The 23,162-nt window shown below is 40.8% G+C and overlaps 1 protein-coding gene across 1 annotated transcript; it reads left to right on the plus strand.

Annotated features, from left to right (window-relative positions):
• Positions 1-12,640: 12,640 nt before the first annotated feature.
• LMBR1L (limb development membrane protein 1 like) lies at positions 12,641-22,764 on the plus strand. The gene is made up of 17 exons (XM_003772351.4): positions 12,641-12,839; positions 16,112-16,196; positions 16,936-16,969; positions 17,929-18,068; positions 18,227-18,330; positions 18,508-18,634; positions 18,812-18,880; positions 19,590-19,654; positions 20,035-20,107; positions 20,259-20,342; positions 20,484-20,560; positions 20,800-20,877; positions 21,131-21,204; positions 21,397-21,487; positions 21,594-21,660; positions 22,176-22,337; positions 22,536-22,764. The coding sequence occupies exons 1-17, from the start codon at positions 12,768-12,770 to the stop codon at positions 22,601-22,603; spliced, it is 1,470 nt and encodes a 489-aa protein (XP_003772399.1). The 5' UTR covers positions 12,641-12,767; the 3' UTR covers positions 22,604-22,764.
• The last annotated feature ends 398 nt before the right edge of the window (positions 22,765-23,162 follow it).

Raw genomic sequence — 23,162 nt, forward strand, 5'->3', positions numbered from 1 at the left:
TGGAAATATGTAAAAAATGAACATGTAGAATAAATAATTAAAAAACAAAACAAAACAAAAAAAAGAAGGGGGAACAAAAGGAGTTGTCTTTGAAGAAAAAAATTGCTTACCCAAACATACCATCAAAGTTGAATAAGTAGCAGAGGACCTGTATTATTCTTTTCTTATCCCCTGTAAGCCCAAATTTCTCAGTTCCAAATATTTCATCTTACTTGCTTCCCCATATGTAGAACTGTGCTTTTTTCTGTCCCCTAAATTAGGAAGTTAAGAAGTTTGTTTGAATGGTTTGCCTATATGTGTTTTTTTTTTTTGAACATCCAGGCTGATAGTCCCAAGTCATTCACTCCCTGTGAGAAACCAGGAAAGGGGAAGAGAGTGGAAGTGATACAGACTGGGACCAAAAAACAAATTACAATTTATTACCATCCATTTGGTCTCTGAGAATGTGTGGTAGATGGTACTAGTTTTATGACTTTTACAAGTAAGTTAAGCCTCAGTTTCCCCATAGGTTAAAAAGAATGCCTATGTCACCTATCTCACAGAACTGAGAGGAAAACACTTTATAAACCATAAAGTTTTATGTAAATAATAGGTAACATAACAAATAGAGGTGTCACTGAGTCACAGAATTTTAGAATTGGAAGGGTCCTTAGTAGCTTGTGTTAACCATACATGAAACTACAACATCGCTGGCAATACTCATCCATCTTCTGTTTGGAAATCTCCAATGAAAGCAAATCTCACTACCTCCCAATGTTCTTCATTCTACTTCTTAACAGTTCTAATTGTTAGAAATTTTTCAAGTCTAAAATTTTCAAGTTTAATTTTTTTTCTTTACAATTTCTACCGCCTGTCTCATTTTGTTCCAATGGGGACCTAAATTAGAGGACTGAATTTGGTCAAGTACAGTCCAATATACTCCCTTTTCTCTACTCATGTAGCTATGACCCTAATTCAGGCCCTCATCTTTCTCACTTAAATTATAGAAAATGGTTCCTGATAGGCCTCTCTGAATCATGTCTCTCTCCACATTCTCTCTCCATGTTCCCAACTCAACTACTTAACTACTCAATACATTGCAATGGTTTCCTTTTCTCTCTAAAAGGAAATGTATACTTCTGTTTGATAAATAATATTATTTGTTATTGAGTAGTTTCAGTTTTGTCTAATTCTTCATGATCCCATTTGAGATATTCTTGGCAAAGATACTGGAGTGGCTTGCTCTTTCCTCCAGCTCATTTTACAGAGAAGGAAATTGAGACAGATTAAAGCACTTGTCCAAAGTCACATAGCTAGCAAGTGTTTGAGGTAAGATTTGAACTCAGGAAGATGAGTCTTCCTGACTTCAGGTCCAGCACTCATCCACTGTACTATTTAGCTATTCTAGGGATGTTTACCTATGTGTTATGTCCCTAGTTAGGATTTATGAATGCCTTAAAGCAGAGACAGTTTTACCTTTGCTCAATATGCTCAGTACAAAGCATATTATTCAAAAGGTTCATTTTCATAAGTTCATAACCATTTATTCTTTGATTGACTGTCCTTAATCTCTTCAGGAACTTCCTAAAATGATGAGTCTTGGACATTGGCAGCTTGGGTTTCTGCCATAGGACAATTCTTTTGCTTCTCTAGGACTTTCCATTTTTCCTTCTTTATAACACCTGCCTTTCTTCAGAGAAGTATTGCAGGGAGTGGGGAGATCATCCTTAAGAGAATCTTGCACTTTGAGAAGAAAGATGGCAAAGTTTGGTAACTAATCTAAATACATTATCACTCATCCAAAATGACAGAGCCATGTGCTTGCACCACCCACTTTATAACTCAGAACTCCATTATCTTTCCCAGATATCTAGGTTAGTGCTGCTTCTTTAGACCATAAAATCTTGTCAAAGGGGTATGGAGCCATTGCTATCAAGCAGAATTAAACAAAGGAATACCCAAACAAGTATTAAATGCAGACAATGATAATTAACTTCAATAGCACTTTGAGTTTTCTGTATCTTTCTTTTCTTTTAATGAGGGAAGACCCTCTACAACAGAAATTTAGAATTGGAAGACTTCATCAAACCCCTTATTTTCCATATGTGGAAAGTGAAACCCAGAGAGATTAAGCAACTCATACAGAATCACCCTGATAATAGGAAGCAGAACCAGGAATGAGACCCAAGTCCCATACTCAAAACTGCAACACAATGCCTTTCTTTACTATATATATATATATATATATATATATATATATATATATATATACATATATATGTATATATAAAATCTCTTTTTTTTTAGGTAGGTATAATAGAGAAATAGGAGAGAGAGAAAAATACATTTTCAAATAAGAAAATTGGCCTGCAAATAGAAAATTGGCTTGCCTAAGCCACGATCATTGGTACAGTCAAGATAGTGTAGTTGGCACCAGTCCCCTACTGGCTGAAATGACCTAGTAAAAAGAACTAAAGGAAAGTTTCATAGGATCACAGGTCTCCATCCATGCTGTAGTCACAGGTTTTATGTCCACTTGGCATGTGCTGAGCAAAGAGGAAGAGAATCTTAGGGATAATGTCATTTTTACTTCCCAGTGGCTAATTTCTCACCAACATGCAGATGATGCTACTGATAAAGAGTTCCCTGCCAACCAGTTTAGACCAGTTTAGGTCTCTGATTTCTGCATCCTGACCTTCTTGTTACTTTAGCACTGTGGCCTGTAGGAAAACTCATAAACAAGATGGAAATGGCCTGGTACCCTTATACTTTACATGCCTGTCACTTTTCATAGAAAGTCAGAATTTTCCACTGGTCTTAAATGTTTTTTTCAAGAACCATAACCTTGGGACTAATGCCTTTCCACTCGGTGCTTCCTGGATGTTGAAACTCTCCTTTAGCTTTGATAAGGCCTAAGTAAGAAGTTAAATTAGAGGATAATAATTGAACTAGGAATAACTGTCAGAATTGTCCTCAAAGCCATGACATTACTACCCAGAAAGCCAAAAACAAAGGAAATCTTCAAACCAAAACCAAAATTAATACAGTCTTGATGGAAGATATATTCAGTGTAGAAGATGTAAATGTGTAAAGGAAGCTTGTAGTAGAAGGCTTTAAGGGTCATTTCAAGTTGTCAGTACACATCTTCTTATTTCTGTGTGTCTGACTCTGTACTAACTACATACAAATACAAAGAACAAAATAACCATTAAAAAAGAACCATGCTTTCAAAGAGTTCACAATCTAGTAAGAGAGACAACATACAAAGAAATATGTGCAAACAAGATATATACAGGATAAATTGGAGATAATCTCAGAGAGCAGGCACTAATGTTAAAATTGATCCCTCCCTTAATGTTAAATCACCTCAGTGATCTTAATATTTCCCAGAGTATGCAGCAGCAGCTATCAAGGCTGTAAGAGAATACGGGATAAATTTGAGTTATTATTATGGGATGAATTCAGGAGTTAATGGATGTGGTAGGAGCAATTTCTACTGGGATTCCTGTTATGCTAGATTTCTCTGTTGATTTGATGACCAAAAACATTTTATCACTTTTTCATGGCCTGATCCAACATATTCTTCTGACCAAATAAGTTTCTGTATGGAGGCAAGGGGATGGTGCATCTACCAGAACACTGTCATATCTTTGTTGAACATACTTTCCATCCTATTACTAACTTTTCTTTTAAATACTTGATAGCCTACTAAGAGTGTCTTATTTCATCCTGAATTTGATTAAGTACACTGGTCTTAGCTAAAGCAATGTGATGGTAACTGAAGTGCCAGTTCCCACCTCTCCACCAGACCATTTTGTCATCCACTTCTTACCCATTTCTACCCATGTGGACTAGTATCCTCAGAACCGAGGACCTCTGGAATCTGTTGATAATCTCCCTGAGAATTTAATTCACTAGTTTCTGGATGAGTGCCCAGAGTGAGACAACTAACTTGATTGGTGACAGAGCACAACCTAGCCCCCAATAACCCACTATATCTAGCTCTAGACCACAGACTATGAATCACCTTCTCATCCTGACACCTGGTAGAAGCTTAATAGATACTGTTGTTTGATAGCTCAAATCTCTACCCAAGACCTCTCCTCCTCTTTCACTTAAACCAGAAAGTCCAGCTTTCCATCTCATCTTCTTGTTTTGAACATTAAATGCATTAAATTAAGTCCCTTGCTTCTCAAAAGGGCCTCTTGGGCTGCTATGTGGCACAGCAGATAGAGCACAAGGTCTGGCGTCAGAAAGACCTGAATTGAAATCCAGCCTCAGATTCTTACTTGCTGAAATGACTCTGGGAAAGTCACTTAATCCTATTTGTCTCAATTTCCTCATCTGTAACATGAATTAGAAAAGTAAATGACACACCATTCCTCAAGAAAACCTCAAATGGGGTCATAAAGAATTGGATGCGGTTGAAATGACTAAACATTCTTACTTACAGAAAGGAAAAGTCAAATGGCTGCATTATATATCACTTAAATCACTCCATGATTTGCCAGATCAAAACTCCCTTCCCTGATTGTAATTCCCCTTATCTGTGGTTTTTCCCTATTAGGATAGTTCCTTGAAAGCCAGGCACTCTGTGTCTCTCTGACTCTATTTCTCTATCACTCTATCTCTCTGTGTGTCTTCAGTTGGTTCTCTGTCACTCTGTCTCTGTCTCTGTGTGTGTCTATCTTTCTCTCTTTGTATTTCCAGCACTTATCAAAGTACCTTGAACATTGTAAGTGCTTGGTAACGTTCTTATTCACTCATTTCCATTTTGTATGAGAATTATGAGTTCTAAATTGGTAAGTACTCAGCCTATCTGACAGCTAGCTTTAGGATTTCCCTAGTCTCTCCTAGACTTCCATGGAGGATATAATAGATTAACAGTAGCTTTGAGGCTATTATTTATTGACATCAAAGGAAATGTTAGAAACAGATTAGTGTCACCTTAATAGAATAAAAATAGTCATGCAAAGTCCATAATCTGAGTGTTCAGATCTTAGTGTGTCAAATTTAGAGCTAGAAGGAATTTTGGAGATTATTCATAGTACAATTCCCTAAATTAAGTTCAACAGGCATTTATTAAGCACCTATTATTCAACCAGTGCTATCCTGAATGCTAGAGATACAAAGATTAAAAACACAAGAAGACTCTGGACAATTAAGGAGGTTACATTCTATTGAGAGTGGAAGGACTAGTGGAAGGAGAAAGTAGTATATAGATAAATAAATACAAAATATTTACAAGATAATTTTAGGGCTGGGAGAGAGTGTTAACAATTGGATGGATAAAGGAAAGACCTTTTTATAGTTGAAGAAACTGAGGCCCAGGGGGATGACATGACTTCTCCAATGTTACTCAAGGAGAACACTGATATGTTAGTTTCTTCCTGACTGACTGGTAGGAATAACTGTCAAATACTGGATTTTCCCTAACCACCACAGAGAAAATACTCTTATCTTCTAACATCCAAGATACATAATAAAGCCAAAGACCACTCTTAAACATAAACAGGGCTTCCATTCTTGACTCCAGTGCTAGCTTTACTCTCCTTCCCCACTGATTCTGTTAGATAAGACTTATGGAGGGCCAGGCACTGCCTGAATGTCTAAAGGCAAAAAAAAGTCAAGATGAGATCGGGGAACATCAAAATGTCTGATCTGACCAGAACTACAAATATAAGAAAGGATATGGACATGTGAAATAGGTACCTGAACCGTGTCTAGAGCTGCCCTTAAATGATGTTAAAATATTTGTATTAAATAGCATGATTTTGGGGTAAGAAAGAGAATGTTGGATCTTTGGGAAATTAATCAGTTGTGTGAAGATTGGATTGCAGATGGAGACACAATGAAGTAGAAGAGGAAATTAGAATACATCCATAATCCAAAGAAGAGATGATGATAACATAATTCAGGAGATTCAGCATCACCATAATATTTAGAACTGAAGGGGAAATCAAATCATCAACAAGCATTTATTAAGTGCTTATTACATGCCAACACAGTGCTAAATACTGGGGAAATACTGGGGAAGAAAGGCAATAATAGTACCTGCACTCAAGAAGGAGACAAAAAGCAAACAATTATGTAAAAAGATTTTTATTTAGAACTGAAGGGGAAATCAAATCATCAACAAGCATTTATTAAGTGCTTATTACATGCCAACACAGTGCTAAATACTGGGGAAATACTGGGGAAGAATGTTTGGATCAATTCACAGTTCCACCAACAATGTATCAGTGCCACAGTTTTCTCACATCCCCTCCAACATTCATCATTATCTTTTCTTGTCATGTTAGCCAATCTGAGAGGTGTGTAGTGGTATCTCAGAGTTGTCTTAATTTGCATTTCTCTGATCAATAGTGATTTGGAGCACCTTTTCATGTGACTACAAATAGTTTCAATTTCTTCACCTGAAAATTTTCTGTTCAAATCCTTTGACTATTTAATGAATTGGATAATGGCTTGAAGTGTTATAAATTTCAGTCAATTCTCTATATGTTCTAGAGATGAGAGCTTTATCAGATTTTTTGGATGTAAAAATGTTTTCCCAATTTATTGCTTCCCTTCTAATCTTGTCTGCATTAGTTTTGTTTGTACTTTTTAACTTAATATAATCAAAATTTTGTATTTTATGATCAATAATGATCTCTAGTTCTTCTTTGGTCACAAATTCCTTCCTCCTCCATAAATCTGAGTGGTAAACTATCATATATTCTTCTAATTTGTTTATAATATCATTCTTTATGTTTAGATCATGAACTCATTTTGACCTTATCTTGGTATACAGTGTTAAGTATGGGTCTATGCCTACTTTCTGCTATACTAGTTTCTAATTTTCAAAGCAGTTTTTGTCAAATAGTGAATTTTTATCCCAAAAGCTGGGGCCTTTGGGTTTGTCAAATACTATATTACTATAATCATTGACTATTTTGTTCTGTGAACCTAACCTATTCCACTAATCAGCTTCTCTTCTTTAGCCAGTACCAAATGGTTTTGATGATTGCTGCTTTATAATATAGTTTTAGATCTGGTACAGCTGGACCACCTTCATTAGCATTTGTTTTTTCATTAATTCCCTTGAAATTATTTTAAGGAAAAATCCATTTATTCCTATATTTTCTAGTATTTTTAATAGGAATGGGTGTTGGATTTTATCAAATGCTTTTTCTGCATCTACTGAGATAATCATATGGTGTTATATCTATCTATATATTATTTAAGATTTTTACATCAATATTCATTAGGGAGATTGGTGTATAATTTTTTTTCTCTGTTTTCGTCCTAGCTGGTTTAGGTATCAGTACCATGTCTGTGTCATAAAAGGAATTTGTTAGGATTCCTTCATTCCCTATTTTTTTCAAATAGTTTATGCAATATTGTTCTTTAAATGTTTGGTAGAATTCACATGTAAATCCATCTGGTCCTGGGGATTTTTTCTTAGGGAGTTGATTAATAGCTTGTTCTAAAATGGGATTATTTAAGTAATTTATTTCTTCTTCTGTTAACCTGGGCAATCTATATTTTTGTAGGTATTCCTCCATTTCACTTAGGCTGTCAAATTTATTAGCATAAAGTTGGGTAAAGTAACTCCTAATAATTGCTCTAATTTCTTCTTCATTGGTGGAAAGTTCTCCCTTTTCATTTTTGAGAAAATTTGATTTTCCTCTTTCCTTTTTCTAATCAAATTAACTAAAGGTTTATCTCTTTTGTTGTTTGTTTTTTTCATAAAACCAACTCTTAGTTTTTATTTATCAATTCAATAGTTTTTTTTAGTTTCAATTTTATTGATCTCTCCTTTTATTTTTAGAATTTTAAGTTTGGTATTTGATTGGGGGTTTTTAATTTATTCTTTTTCTAGCTTTTTTAGATGCAATCCCAATTCATTGATCTTCTCTTTCTCTGTTTTATGCAAGTAAGTATCTAGAGATGTAAAATTTCTCCTTATTACCGCTTTGGCTGCATCCCACACATTTTGGTATGTTGTCCAATTATTATCATTCTCTTGGATGAAATTATTGATTGTGTCTATGATTTGCTGTTTCACCGATTCATTCTTTAGGATAAGATTATTTAATTTTCAACTGCTTTTTGGTCTATTTTCCCTTGGCCTTTTATTGAAAGCAATTTTTATTGCAACAAGATCTGAAAAAAAGTGCATTTACTATTTCTGCCTTTCTGCATTTGATTTTGAAGTCTTTATGTCCTAATATATATGGTCAGTTTTTATATAGATTCCATGAACTGCCGAGAACAAAGTGTACTCCTTTCTGTCTCCATTCAATTTTCTCCAAAGAATATCTAGCTTTTCTAGTATTATATTTACCTCTTTAACTTCTTTCTTATTTATTTTGTGGTTTGATTTATCTAGTTCTGAGAGAGCAAGGTTGAGCTCTCCCACTGTTATAGTTGTGCTGTCTATTGCTTCTTGCAACTCTCTCAACTTCTCCTTTAGGAATTTAGATGCTACAGCACTTGGTGCATATATGTTTAATATTGATATTGCTTCATTATCTATGGTACCCTTTAGCAAGATATAGTTTCCTTCCTTATCTCTTGATTAGATCAATTTTTACTTTTGCTTGATCTCAGATCAGGATGGCTACCCCTGCTTTTTTTTTACTTCACCTGAAGCATAATAATTCTGCTCCAGCCTTTTACCTTTACTCTATATGTGTTGCCCTGCTTTAAATGTGTTTCTTGTGAACAACATGTTGCAGGATTCTGGCTTTTAATCCAGTCTGTCATCCACTTATGTTTTATGGGAGAGTTCATCCCATTCACATTTACAGTTAAAACTACTAATTCTGTATTTCCTGCCATCTTATTAACCCCAAATTATACTTTTCTCTTTCCTTTTCTCCTTTCTCTCCTCCCCAGTATTTTACTTATGAACACTACTTGTCTCAAGCAGTCCTCCTCCTTTAGAGACCCTCCCCCTTTCTTATACCTTTCTCCTACTATTTCTGTTTTCCCTTCTATTTAGCCTACCCCTTCCCTTTTTTTCTTTCCCCTCCCACTTTTCTATAAGATGAGAGAAGTTTCTTGGTGAAACCAAATATGTCTAATATTCTTTCTTTGATCCAAATCTGAGAAAAGTAAGATTCACACATTGTTCATCACCCTCCCTTCTTTCCCTCAATTATAAGTTTTCTTTGTCTCTTCCTGAAATGTAATTTCCTTCACTTTACCTCCACTTTTTCTTTTTTCCTCAGTACAATCCCCTTTCCACCTCTAGTTTCTCTTTTATATTATAACAGTAAAATCAAATTATACATGCACTATGTATACCCATAACAGAAATACAGTTCTCAAGAGTTCCTTTCTTTTTATCTTTTTATGCATTTTTTAACTTCTCTGCTGATCTACTGCCTTGCAACCAAGGCAGAATGGTCAACACTGTTGTAGATTCCTGTAGATTCCTCCCGGTAGGTTCTCCACCATGTGGAGTCTGCACCACCCCCAGACTCTGTACTGTCTGGCCTGGTGTTTGTACTCACCTGCTTGTGCTTGTCTGCCTCCCTCCCATTTCTGATTGAAACATACCTTTTCTGGTGATCTTCGAAATTATCTTCTGCTGATAATTTGTTGCACTCCCAATATTTGTGGGTTCTGCCAGTCCAGAGCTAATTCAGAGCTAGATTTCGTAATTAGAGTGTGGGTTGTAGAGAAGATCAGAAAGAAACATGTATTGTCTCCGCTGTCTGGCTCTGCCCCCCAAGAAAATCAATATTTTCTAAAGATACCATCCCTACCTTCAGGGAGTTTATATTCTAAGAGGGGAAGACAACACATAAAGGTGTTCCAAGTACTCTCTGGGCTCAATCCCAGGGTCAGATTGCTATTTCTTCCCCTCAGAGTTTTAGGGGTACCGCCCCTTTAATGTCATTGGTTTAAGCCTCCTACAGCTTCCCATAATTAGTGCCCAATTTCATTTAACTAACATTAATTAACTTGTACAAAAATATATTTACTTCAAAGATATAGCAAGAATAAATGTACAAATATTTGTCTTCACCTCCATGATATCAGGAGCATACCTTTCTCTATACATTCTCTGTCCTTTGGGAAAATGTTTACTATGTATATTCTACAATAGTATTAGTCCTACAAAGTTTATATTCACGTGTGGAATCTTTAAGATCACTGCTCAACTACTGTTAAGCTAGGTCCCCAAAATGGGGAATTTCAAGTTTTTGCTAGTGAAGGTGCTAATGATGAAGGGAGAAGACCTCAGCAAAAAGACCAGGTCCTTAGTAGCTCATGGGTCATTAGGAAGGGACATTAACAGGATTATCCTTTCTTTAAGTGAGTCCCTTAAGTGAGCCCTTGTTTCAATGGGATCTTGTTGAATTCTTTGCATTGACAAAATTGTGATAATTTTTTAAGTTTAATTTAATTTAGTTTTATATTTAATAAGTTTAATAAATTATATTTAATAAATTTAATAAGTAACCCCACAGTTACTACATTAAATCATAGGACCAAGTTATATATGGCAACCCCTCGAGGTTATTTTCTCCTGTAAAATAACTTATTAGTGGTTGTTTTTCTTTTCTGAAAGAAGACCATAACATTTATGTAATGACATGTAAGTATATTGATTTAAGTGAGGGAGGGCTGTACAAGGTCACCTGCCTCACTTTCCCCTCCAGAACCATCAGATCCAGTGGCCAGATATAGATCAGGATGACTGGAAATGGCACTGGATGTAGTAAGAGACCAAATATCCTTATATTCCATTCACTAAAGAACTCCTTGATCCAATGACCTTCTTGGTGTTCCTTGTACAAAAATTCCAACTTTTGTATTTCCCCTGGCTGTCCCCCATGCTTGGAATTCTCTCCTCTTCCTCTTAGCTTTTCAGGCTCCCTTCAAGTCCCAGCTAAAACCTTCTTCAGGAAATCTTTCCCCATTCTTAATTTAGTCCCCTCCCTCTACTAATGATTTCCAGCTAATTTTTTTTATAGTTGGTTTATATGTTGCTTTCCCCTTTAGACTGTAAGCTGCTTGAGTACAGGAACTATCTTTTATCATTCTTTGTATCATCAGTATTTGATCCAGGGCCTAGCACTTAATAAATATTGCTGATTGACATCTCAAAGCTCTCCCACCACTTTCTCTCTCCCTCTTTGTTAACCCTTTTTAGGAACTTAATCTGCTTACTAAAGGTTACAATGGCAGGTTCTTTGGAAGCTGCCCACCTTATTGCACGAAGTTCTCTAGGAACTTTGCCTGTCATACGACATTTTTCTCTTTATTAATGGCCAATTTCATTAGGGAACTTGGCCAATCTTTCCCCTTTTTAATAGCTCAACTCCCCTCTGAAACTTAGCTCACTGCCAATAGCACAATAAAATCTTTGCCTCTTGATTTGGAGATGGTCTATCTACAAATTCTTTTGAGAAACTACCTTGTGTCTTACAAAGGTCTTGTTTTTCTTTTTCTTTTGATAGTTGAAGGCGGAGGTGGGAAGCTTTAATCCAGGAGAGTCAAACAAATAGATTTATGAACAGACTGGAAGGCTTTAAAACGAATAAGCTGAGGGGATTTTGCTTTTTTTGTTTTTAATCCTAGACTCAATAGGAAACCACTGATTGTTAGATTGTGCTTTAGAAAGTCTATTTTGGCAGTTACATGAAAAGTATAACTTTTTAAAGCAGGGGATGAATTGGAGAAGAGAAAGACCAGAATGGGGGAGATTAGTTAGCCGACTATTACAATACTCCAGGCAAAATTCAGGAAACTCAACAGTTTTCATGTCCTTTAATCTTCTCAAAGAAAAGGATGAAATCATCTGTTGAGAAAGGGAGCGGGAAGGGATTGAAATCTTAAGGAGAAAGATGGTGTGTTGTGGGGAATGTCCCCCGAAGTCTATCGGCCACGAATTATTATTCATGTATTGTGTCTTGTCTGGCAGTGGGAAATCCCAGGTGAACGTGCATAGTTCTTTTGTATTTCTTCGAAAAGTTCTGCTGGGCACAAAACAAATGTGGTTGATTGTGAAGGAAAGGAATGTGTAATTAAGGGAATAATATGTAAATTTCAACACGCTACAAGAAAATAATACTAGGGAGCCGGGCTAGGGAAATGCATCTGCATTAAATAAATGTTAATTAAATTGGTAACTGCCAGGCTTTTCTACCCAACTAAGAGGCTCTACAAGGGTTTGCCCCTCCAGCTCAAAGGTTGCCCTCTCCGAGTCAGAGAGGTCCCGGATAATTAGACAAATCTTTTCGCTTTGCTGAAACAGACCCAGCCCGCAGCCGGCAGCCCGCAGCCCGCACAGAATCCGTGCACAGAAACACCTCGCCCTCTTCCACCGGGTGAGCCTATCGCAGCCCATCCCCTGGGGGAAAAACAGTTTCCTTGGATTCTAAACACCAATGAACTAAGCGTATTCGGCTGAGATCCCGCCCACCTCTTGTGTCGTCATGCCGTGCCTTTAAAATGGAACGCGGAACGCCACTTTCCTTACTTTGTAGCGAAGCCGACGGCGGATACGCTTTTCGTTCGTAACGTGGTGGCGTCTGCGCCTTAAAGGGCCCGGCGCGATCCGGGGCCGTGTCCCGGTTTGCGGCGGCGCGCTTGTCAGTCAGTGCCCCTTTAAGGGCGGAGCTACTCGGGGGCGGGACCCAGAGAGGCGGTTGAATCTGGGACTTGAGTCCGTACGGTCGAGGCCGCTGCTGGGATTCCGGGAGCTCGGCGGCGGCGGCGGATTGTTTTCCCCCGCTTGTCCTCTCCGGACTCCGGAGAAACCCGTCCCCAGCCATGCTGGTCAGAGCATGGAAGCGGCTGACTACGAGGTGCTGTCGGTGCGGGAACAGCTGTTCCACGAGCGAGTCCGGGAGTGCATAGTGAGTGCGGGCGCCGGGAGCGCCGGGATGGGGCCGGGAGCGCCGGGATGGGGCCGGGAGCGCCGGGATGGGGCGGCTCCGTCCGTCCGTCGGCCAGTCCGCGCGGGGCTGGGGGCCGCGGCTACGGCTTCGGGCTGTTAAGTGGCGGGGCGAGGTTTGGGGCGAGGCGGTCATCCCTCTCAGGATTTGTGGGAGATTAAAAAAAAAGCCCACCCTTTCTCCGGGGACTCTGGTGTGTTTCCGCCAGTCCTGCTGCATTACTTTGTGAGTGCCTGAGTGGGACGGCTTGGTTTGGGTTCTCCCCCTCCGGAGCCTCGTTATCCTAAGCTGACGAGACCCCTGGACAAGTCTGTTTGGAGAAGCGAGACAAACACTCAGAAGGAGAAGGGTGCTTGTAAGATGGAAGGGGAAGGGTCTGCATTGGCAGAGGCTCCACTGTGGTTGCCTTGGGTCAGTCCTCGCCCACCCCCAAAGTAAATTTCTACAGAAATAAGAGTCTGGACTATTTTCCCAGTATAGAGACCCTTTCCACTCCCTTCTCCCCGGCTTGGTTACTGCTTACCACGCAGGTGTCTCTTAGAGCAATAGTAGGATAATTCATTAGGCTTTCTGGCTAATGTTCCGAGCTCTCCGGGCCTTGTGAGCTAAGCTGAGCTCCAGGTCCTCCCATCTAAATCTCCAGTATATCTTGGAATTCCCGGCGCCTCACCCCCTTTTGCTCTCTGTAGTTTTTTAACTTCAGGTTGTATGTATAGAAAAGGGAAGAGAAGAGTAAAAGCTGGGAGTGAAGCTTATTTTTAACTTTGTTCTTGGGTCCCACTCAGTTATCCCTCTGTAAATTCAGAAACAGAAGGGGATGCCACTGAAAACAGAAAATAGATGAGGAAAGAGTGAAGACTAAAACTAGTTGGGTATCATGATCTGGCGTTTTCTCTCTTCAGGGAACTAGATAGAACTAGATAGTTTCAGCTCTAGATGTATGACTGTTGGCAAATTTCTGACCCTCATTTTTTTCATTTGTAATAGGAGGTAATATTACATGTTATCCAAACCTCATAAGATTGTTGGTAAATTATTGAGGACCGTGTAAATGTGAACTAACTGAAAGTAGAGTTCTTGGATGTCCCCCTTTAGTCTTCTGTAGAACTTCATGACAAAAGGAGTCTGCCTAGCTATTTCACCTATTAAGTGAAAGGTTTCTTTGGGAGCAGCCCAGCCTCAGACCAACAAGGATTGCGTGGAACTCTAGCCTGACCTTTTGAGCTTTCCTGCCTTCTTAGGTATGATGCAAGCCAGGAGATTGAGGCATGGGCTATAAAATTCCAGAACTTCTAGAAGATTGCTATTTTACCTATGGAGGTGACTCTTTACCTTTAGAAATAAATGTGTGAAGTCTAGATTGCTACAGGAGCCTTGGCTCTTCTGTGTACCAAAGTCTGCGCTTTTTACTAACCTCTAGAACAAGGATTATTAACCGGTTTTTGTGCCACAGATCTCTTGGTGAAGCCCAAGGACAATGTTTTTAAATACATAAAATGCATAGAATTATAAAAGAACACCAAAATACAATACAATGAAAAAAGTACATATTTTAAAAATGGAACAAGTTTAGAGACTCCTTGTTAAGAAGTCCCATTGGAATACTTCCACTTCCTCCAAATTGTCCTGTCCTCCTGGTCCTCACCTGAACTCGGCTCTGAGGTTGTTTTTTTTCCTGGCCATCTCTAGGAGAGGAAGGATAGCATATGTTCCTAGCAGAGCCAGAAATTTACCCTATTAGAGTAAGACCATGGTTCCCATATAGAGCATGATATTTAATGAAGAGAGGCCCATGCTTAGGAGTCAGGAGATCTGAGTTGTTATAATTAGTAATTACTCAACTGCTTTAATGTTTACAAATCATTCTTCTCATAATAACCTTGTGAGGTAAATGGTACAAGTATTTCATCCATTTTATATATGAGTAAACTGAGATTCATTGATAAAATAATTTGGTGACAGAGCAAAGCTAGAACTTAAGTAAACCTTGCCCTTCTGTCCATTATATCACATTGCTCCATTTCTCACACTCCAAGCTCTGTCCAGGCATTTCCATTGTGTGGACCTCAGTGTCTATTCTGGCAAAATAAATGGTTGAGAATGGGTGATCTTTAAAATAGGCATCTAAATTTATTTAAGAGAAGGGAAAAGCATTGACTGTTGCCACTCCATTGTTCTTAGATTAAAACTATTAAAGCTAGAAATATTAATTACTAAAGGTGGAAGAACTTGGAGATCAGCTGATCCCCATATTTGAAGAATATCTGACAGCAGTAGTTGTCAATGTTGGGAACAGAAGAAAGGATACTTTAAAGCCCTTTCTCCTATTTGGTAGCATAGAAAATAAGCTTTTTTTTTTTTTTTTTTTTCATTTATATATATATATATATATATATATATATATAGCTATAGGGCTGTGGCTTAGGAGGAAGGAGTACGAACCTTAGAATTAAGTCTCTCTGAGATTGACATCCTAGATTCCTCCTCACAGAAGCTCCACATTCACTATCTGCCACAGTAGCTCTCAAGGTATCTATGTTAGTATTAGGCACTCCTGCTTCCCAGAGACTCCATTTGGCCCTGGAGTTATGCTAAATTGGAGTACCTGTGGGATTAGACATCAGGATCATTGGGGTTAGAGCTGGAAAGGACAGCTGTTTTTTTTGTTTTTTGTTTTTTGTTTTAATCTTCCCAGGGTCTTATTCTGGTTGTCTGTTTATAAGGCACCCTAAAAGTGGGAGGAACTCCTTTTGCCCATCTGACTATTTTAGAGCTTTCAAAATATGTGAAAATATACTTCTGCTTATGTATGATCCCATCCATTTTGTTGTAAGGAAGAGGGCTAATTTGGAGTCTGATTGCTGCCCAGGAAAACTGGGAAGCTCCCCTCCTTTCTTTCCCCCACCCCTACCCCATGTGTCTAGGACAATCTCTGTTGACCTTGCTTGATGTTTAAGGCAGAAACCAGTTAGGACCCCCTTAGCTATGAGGGTAGTTCTGAGGTGAGGATTAGAAAGGAGGAAGGATTTCATTAGGGTGATGTGGCTGGGAAGATCACAGACTCCAGAGTCCCAAGGCCTTGAGTTAAAATTGTACCTCTGATGCTTATTGGGCAAGTTAGTTTATCTGTCAATGCTTCAGTTTCTACATCTCCAAACTGAGAGGGTTGGACTGGATGGTTTTGAAGGCCCCTTCCCACACTAGTGCTACCATTCCTATGATCTTCCCTTCAGATCTCTACTCTGCTGTTTGCAACACTTTACATCCTCTGCCATGTCGCTCTGACCCGATTCAAGAAGCCAACTGATTTTACCACAGGTATGGGTGGGCAGCTTTTATCAGACTCTTTGGCTGCCATGGTGCTGACGACCATGCAGAAAACCTTGGGAATGGGGTGCAAGTGTGCTCCGGGCTAAATTGTTCTGAGCTATCTTTCCATTGACTTTTCCCTTCTTGTGAGCATAGATTCCTTGTTATTCCCTCTCCCTGGACTGCCTAGACTCTTTACCAGGAGTTCTGCCAATTCTCTATTCATCTTTCTGCTCAGTGGACAGTATTCCGGGAGCTGATCTGCCTATGAGGTGATGGGGAACCTACAAGTTCTCTGTAGTATATGTTTTGGGGAGAGTAGTGCTTTGGGCCAACCCCATTCTGTTAGGTAGCTGGCCCTTAAAGCTCCCCAGGTGACCAGGAAATCTAGAATCTACTAACCTTTCTTTTTCAATGAACCCAGCCTGTGACAACTGATTTCACTAGCCATTTGTTTATGGTCTTCTTGGTGTCCAAAGGGGAACCTGTGACAGTAATATTTCTAGGAAGAGATAGGAAGGGAGGGGCAAATTGTGGCGAGGAAAGTGGAGGAGGAAGGAAGATAGCAATAGCAGATATTACAATGTTTTCCTTTGCTTCCTGGGACCAGAACCTCAGGTGCACTCAACCCCTGTCACTGTGCATCTGAATGCTTTCCTTATCTCTAAACTAACTAATAATACAATAGCCCTATTGGAATCATAAGCTGATGTCTGTCTTTCCTTCTGGTGTTTGTCTGTTCTGACAGTTGATGATGAGGACGCCACAGTCAACAAGATTGCGTAAGTATTGCTGCTGATCACCCAGGGCCTATTTGGCTAGAGACAATGATGCCCCAGAGTTTGGAGTAGGAATCTTAGCTAGCTTACTAATTGAAGTGGTATGGTTTGAGGTGGGGGTGGAGGGATTGATTCTTTTTTCACAGATATCTACACCCTATCCCCCAGCCTATTCCTTACATTGATGCATTCTGGAGAGACTTAGAAAAGTTTGTTGTTCCAGTCTCTCTGATGGGCGAAGTCACTGGAAATCGAAATTAGTTTGACTCCTCTTCTCTGTGCTCAGTGTGAGAGCTCCTCAGGAGCTGGTAGAACTAAGCCTTTGTTTGTTTGGGATGGAGAGATGTTATGGTCCCATGGGAAGAGGAAGAAAGAGATGGAAGGGGAATATTCAAATATCCAACTAGGTGGGGAAGAGAAACTGGCCTGGGAACCATGACTCCTGTGAGAGACAGCATGTACCCAAGGGCCCCACATTCTTAGGGAAGCAGCTGGCAGTGGATGAGGCTAGAAGTTCCTAAGGTAATTATCATCCTACTATGCTTACTTCCCATGCATCCAGGACAGATGTTCTTAACTTTTTGTGTGTGTGTCATGAATTTCTGGTTAAATCTATGCACATCTTCCCAGAAGATTGTTTTTAAATAATTGAAGAAAATGCTAGATTTCTGTTAGAAGTTAGGGAAAATTAAGGTGTAATTTTTTCCTATGCAAGCTTGTATATCCCCTGAAATCTTATCACACTTGCCCCAAATTAAGAACCCCTGGTCTTAGGGTAAAAAGGTTTTATGAGGGGTAGAGATGAATATTCCCCTGATAAAATCCCTCCTAAGCACTTCCTCACTGCCCCAATTAGGATAGCTCATTTTGCAGGGAAAAAGGGATAGCATTAAAAGGGACTCCAAAGTGGTCTGTGGGACTATAGGGTTTAGGACTAAGATTCCAATTTCTTATGTCCTTAGACTTGGGCTCTGCACCTTCACCTTGGCAGTGGCATTGGCTGCAGTCCTGCTCTTGCCCTTTTCCATCCTCAGCAATGAAGTGCTGCTCTCCCTTCCCCGAAACTACTATATCCAGTGGCTCAATGGCTCTCTCATCCATGGTAAGACCATCAGTTGGGTTTTGCATTAGGCCTTGTCCCCAGGGATTGGGAGTAGGGTAAAAATGGAAGTTTTTCAGCTGAAGACCAGTTAATCCAGTTCCCTGTCCCTTTTCCTCTCCTATTTTAATCCAGTCTTTTTGTTGTCTCTTCTACCCTAGGACTCTGGAACCTTGTCTTTCTCTTCTCTAATTTGTCCCTTGTCTTCCTCATGCCCTTTGCCTACTTTTTCACTGAATCAGAAGGCTTTGCTGGTTCCAAGAAGGTGAGAAAATGAGAGAGGGGGTAAGGGAGTTGGTTTCCTGGGTGTTCCTTCATTCCTGTCCCTAAATCTGATCCCACATATCCCCTCCCCAATGTTCCTCCAACCTCCTCTGATTCTTCCTTCCTTAATCATCTATTAATCATTCTTCTCCCCCCCCCCCTTATTCCCATCCTAAAGGGGGTCCTGGGCAGGGTATATGAAACAGTGGTGATGCTGCTGCTCTTGTCACTGCTGGTGCTAGGCATGGTGTGGGTGGCCTCTGCTATTGTGGACAACAGCAAGACAAGCCAGGAGTCTTTATATGGTGAGTGATTCCAGTTGGCCCCAGATCCTCCATTGGCATTTTCATTGGTAGAGTTCTTTCCTCTAGACCCTTTATCTTGAGGCATTGTCTGATGGAGGGGGACAGAAGGAAGGGAAAGGAAATAGAGGAAATCCCTGTGACTTTTTCCTAACCCTTTTTTGCTTTTCTCCTCACCAGATCTCTGGGAGTACTACCTTCCCTACCTCTATTCCTGCATCTCTTTTCTTGGTGTGTTACTCCTTCTGGGTGAGTTCCTGGTCAGTTTGTGTAGAATGTTTGCTTTTTTAATTTTTTTCTGGAACACTGGGGCATGGGCCCAGGGTAGAAGTCGGATGAGTGGATAAGAAACCTGACCTTCACAATTCCAATAGATTTGATGAAAATGCCATCCACATCCAGATAGAGTTATAGAGTCTGAGTATGGATTGAAGCATATTATTGTCACCTTTTTTGTTTGTTTTCTTTCTCATTTTTTTTCTTTTGTCTGTTATTTCTTGCATAATATGAGAAATATGGAAATATGTTTAAAAGAACTACACTCTTCCCCCACCCCTGAGTCATTTGGGGTTTAGTTACTTCCTCAGGGTCATACAGCTAGGAAGTGTTTAAGTGTGTGAGGGCAAATTTGAACTTGGGTCTCCCTAACTTCAGAGCTGGTGCTCTATGTACTGTGCCACCTAGCTGCCTTTTTTGAAATACATTTTTAACCTATATTGGATTGCTTGCTGTTTGGGAGAGGGAGGAGGTAAAGGAGGGCAGAAGAAAAATTTGGAACACAAAAGTCTTACAAAAATTAATATTGACAACTATCTTTACATGTATTTGGAAAATAAAATACTATTGAAAATAACAATAATAATAATGATGATGATGAAAAAAGAAATCTGACTTTCAGCTCCTGTATCTATGGCAGAGGGAAAGGGGAAACTAACTATGGACTTTTCCTGCTTTGCAGTGTGTACACCACTAGGCCTGGCTCAAATGTTCTCTGTCACAGGGAAGCTGCTGGTCAAGCCCAGGGTATGTGGTATCCCTTCCCCCCTCTACCTTGCAGGGAGATTTCGAGCATAGATAAAAGTGGATAGATAAATGGAGTTTTGTCTCCTTTTCTTCCAGGCTTTCTCTTTTTGGTTTTCTTGGTTCCCTTTCTGTATCTTTCCTGCTCTGAACCTCCTTGTAGGGAGGGGTCTGTGAGGTCAGTGTCACACCTTGCCAGTGATTTTAGGTCTTCATGCTACTCCTCTCATTTGCTTGTTTCCTTTTCACCATGTTGTTGGCCTCTTGGCAACATGGCCAACATGTTGTTGGCAAATGGACAAGGCAGGGGACACCCCAGGCAGGTCAGAACCCCAAGGCTGTTGAAACTACTAAAAATCCCTACCTCTCTTCCCACTGCCTAGCTGCTGGAGGACCTGGAAGAACAGCTGCATTGTTCAACCTTTGAGGAGGCAGCTCTAACCCGGAGGATGTGTAGTGAGTGGCTTTCTCCCCTCAGGAAACCTCAGGGATAGTTTGTTGGAGAGGAGGCAGGGAAGTGAGGGTTGGTTGGTAACTTGGAGGTGAGGGGTAGGGGAGCAGCTAGGACAGAGTGAGATCACCTCTCATCACTCTTCTCCTGGCCTAGACCCCACTTCCTGCTGGCTGCCACTGGACATGAAACTGCTGCACAGACAGGTCGTGACCCTGCAGACACAGAGACTCATGCTGGGTATGGAGGGGCAAAGAGTATATTGAGCAGACAGGGAGTTGGCCTTGGAGAGAAGAGGAGGAGGTGGGGACAGCTGCTTTGGGAACTCTCCTTCCATGACCACCAGCCCCTTACTGATTGTACCTTCCTGTCCTTGCTCAGAGAAACGACAGAAGGCCTCTGCTTGGCAGCGAAACCTGGGTTATCCACTGGCCATGTTATGTCTGCTGTTGCTGACGGTGGGTGTGGGGGTTGGTGGGTGGGGGTAAATCCATTGAGTGAATGCTTTTGTGGCACCGTGCCCAGGGGCAGGCAGGGGTGGGGCGTATGAGAAGGAAAAGAGATGTTTCATGGTCACAAAATGGGGAGAGAGATTCCAGGGGGGACCTGTGGGGGGCGGGGGTATCCTTTTTTTCTGGGACCAGGATAGAAGCCAATGAGATGAGTTTCTGCTTTTTCTCCTTCCTCCCCCCACCAGGGCCTCTCTGTGCTCATTGTTGCTATCCACATCCTGGAGTTACTCATTGATGAGGCAGCCATGCCCCGTGGCATGCAGGTACCAATTCTTCCCTTCGTCCGCAGCCAATCCCAAGGCCTTTTGCTTCCTTGTATTTTGTTTTGTTTTGTTTAAAGACTAGTTCCCATTGGCAAACATCCTTGGTTTGCCAGAGGCTGGGGATGGGGGGGGTGGGAGGGAGTAAGTTGGGAGAGGGAACCAAAAAGTCCATGACCACCGAAGGAAAGTGACAAAGCAGATCCCAGAGAAGAGAAGTAGCACAAGTGAGGACACCCCCTCTTTCCCTACCCAGGATACCTCCTTGGGCCAGGTGTCATTCTCCAAGCTGGGCTCCTTTGGTGCCATCATTCAGGTTATCCTCATCCTGTATCCTTCCGAAGAAACTTTATCTCTTGTCTTTTTTTACCCTCATCTCTGCTTGCTGTGAGGTGCTGGATTGGGAGGTTGGACTACAGATGGTATTATACCCAGAAAAGGAATCGGACAAAGGAGGTGGTAGAGGGGATGGGGAAGAAATTTAACCATTTTGATGCCAGTTCTTCCTTAAGTCATCAGCAGTTATCTGATGCTGTCATCTGTGGTAGGCTTCTATAGCTCCCCGTTGTTTCGAGGCCTTCGACCTAAACAGCAAGATACAGCCATGACCCAGGTATTGGGGGGAGGAGGAGCTGGGATTTTATTGGGGTCAAGAGAGTTAACATAAGATATTGGTAGCAGCTCAAGGGATCCTAACCTTTTCCTTTCCCCACCCTTAGATCATTGGGAACTGTGTCTGTCTCCTGGTGCTGAGCTCAGCCCTGCCTATTTTCTCTCGTACGCTAGGTGAGTACTGTTGGCTTTGTGGTGGTGATGGAATCCTTGGGAAAAGTAGAACCAGTACTGGGGATAAAGGAAAGATAAATAGGACAGGGCTGGCTGGTCACTACAATAGGAGTATATGCCAGGGACTTTGCTTTCTTTCCTGTGGGTATATTAGTTTAGCCTTATTCACTCCATTTTTTTTTTTCACTTTATTTTTCCCAGTTACATGTAAAGATAGTTTTCCACATTCACTTTTGTAAGATCCACATTCACTTTTGTAAGATTCTTAATTCCAAATGGACTGCATCTCTTAATGGTTTGTAGGAAATGGGAGATAGAAGTGATTTGGAGTAGATTGGGGTGGGGGAGAGACATCTTCAGTACTAATGATTGCATTGCTGAGATGTGACCACATGAGGACAGCAGAGAGCCAGCTTCTGAGTTGATCTATGGGGCAAAGGAACCTCTTAATCTGAGGAGGTTTTAAGCATTGATTCCTTTTTTAAACTATGTAGTTTTCCCTTTTCTATTCATAGGGCTTACCCGATTTGACTTGCTGGGTGACTTCGGGCGTTTCAATTGGCTGGGAAATTTCTATATTGTGTTCCTGTATAATGCAGCCTTTGCTGGCCTTACCACCCTTTGCCTGGTCAAGACAGTCACTGGAGCAGTTCGGGCTGAGCTCATCCGGGCCTTTGGTGAGGGGGGAAGGGATTGGAGTTGGGGATGCTGGGTTAAAGAGGATGATAGGAGGTTTCTGAGGCTGAATGGAGAGTCATGATTGACAGGTAGGGGTATAAATAAATTTTATCTAATGAACCAAACCAAGTACCTTACTGAGTGAGTGACTTTACTACCAGAGAGCCTTACCTCTGACTGCCTGTCTTTCTTCCCAGGTCTTGATAGACTACCACTACCTGTCTCTGGATTTCCACGTCAAGACAGCAAGACACAACTCCAGTGATCTTGATCTTAAGAGTTGGGTGGAATGGAGAAGACTGAATACTGCCAGGCTTGGAATGGAGTCCTGGAGGGGGACTGGGTGCTCTCCGAGGCCTGGAATTTTTTGTGTGTGGGGAGGAGTTGGCAGATAGCTAAAGACCTTTGCACTGCTGTATAATCTGAGCCAAAGTTTGGGGCCCATTTCTTTTCCTTCCCCCTCCCCCTTTTACCAACCCTTTTCAGAAAAATGTGGGCCTCTAGCTGGAAGGCTGGATACCTGCAAAATCAGCTCCTAGCCTCATCTCCGTTTACATATTAATCTGCCTCGTTATAGTCCTGGGCACTGTCCCTGGCCATGTTTACATGATCTGATGTGCAATAGGGGAGGGAAGAAATTGGGAAGTGGGGAGAGAATGGGGAGACAGACCATTTCTCTGGAACACGTTGACCTTAGCCCTCTGTTGTCCTGCCCCTAGCAGAACTGAGCCCTCTGTAGGGCCTCTCTCAATGAGCTAGGTCCTGGGATGGGATGAGATCAAGAAGGGGTTTGTTTCCTCTGAAGCTAATCTTTGTCCTCTTCT

Source organism: Sarcophilus harrisii, chromosome 5 (genome assembly GCF_902635505.1).
Source record: "Sarcophilus harrisii chromosome 5, mSarHar1.11, whole genome shotgun sequence".
NCBI classification, from domain to species: domain Eukaryota; kingdom Metazoa; phylum Chordata; class Mammalia; order Dasyuromorphia; family Dasyuridae; genus Sarcophilus; species Sarcophilus harrisii.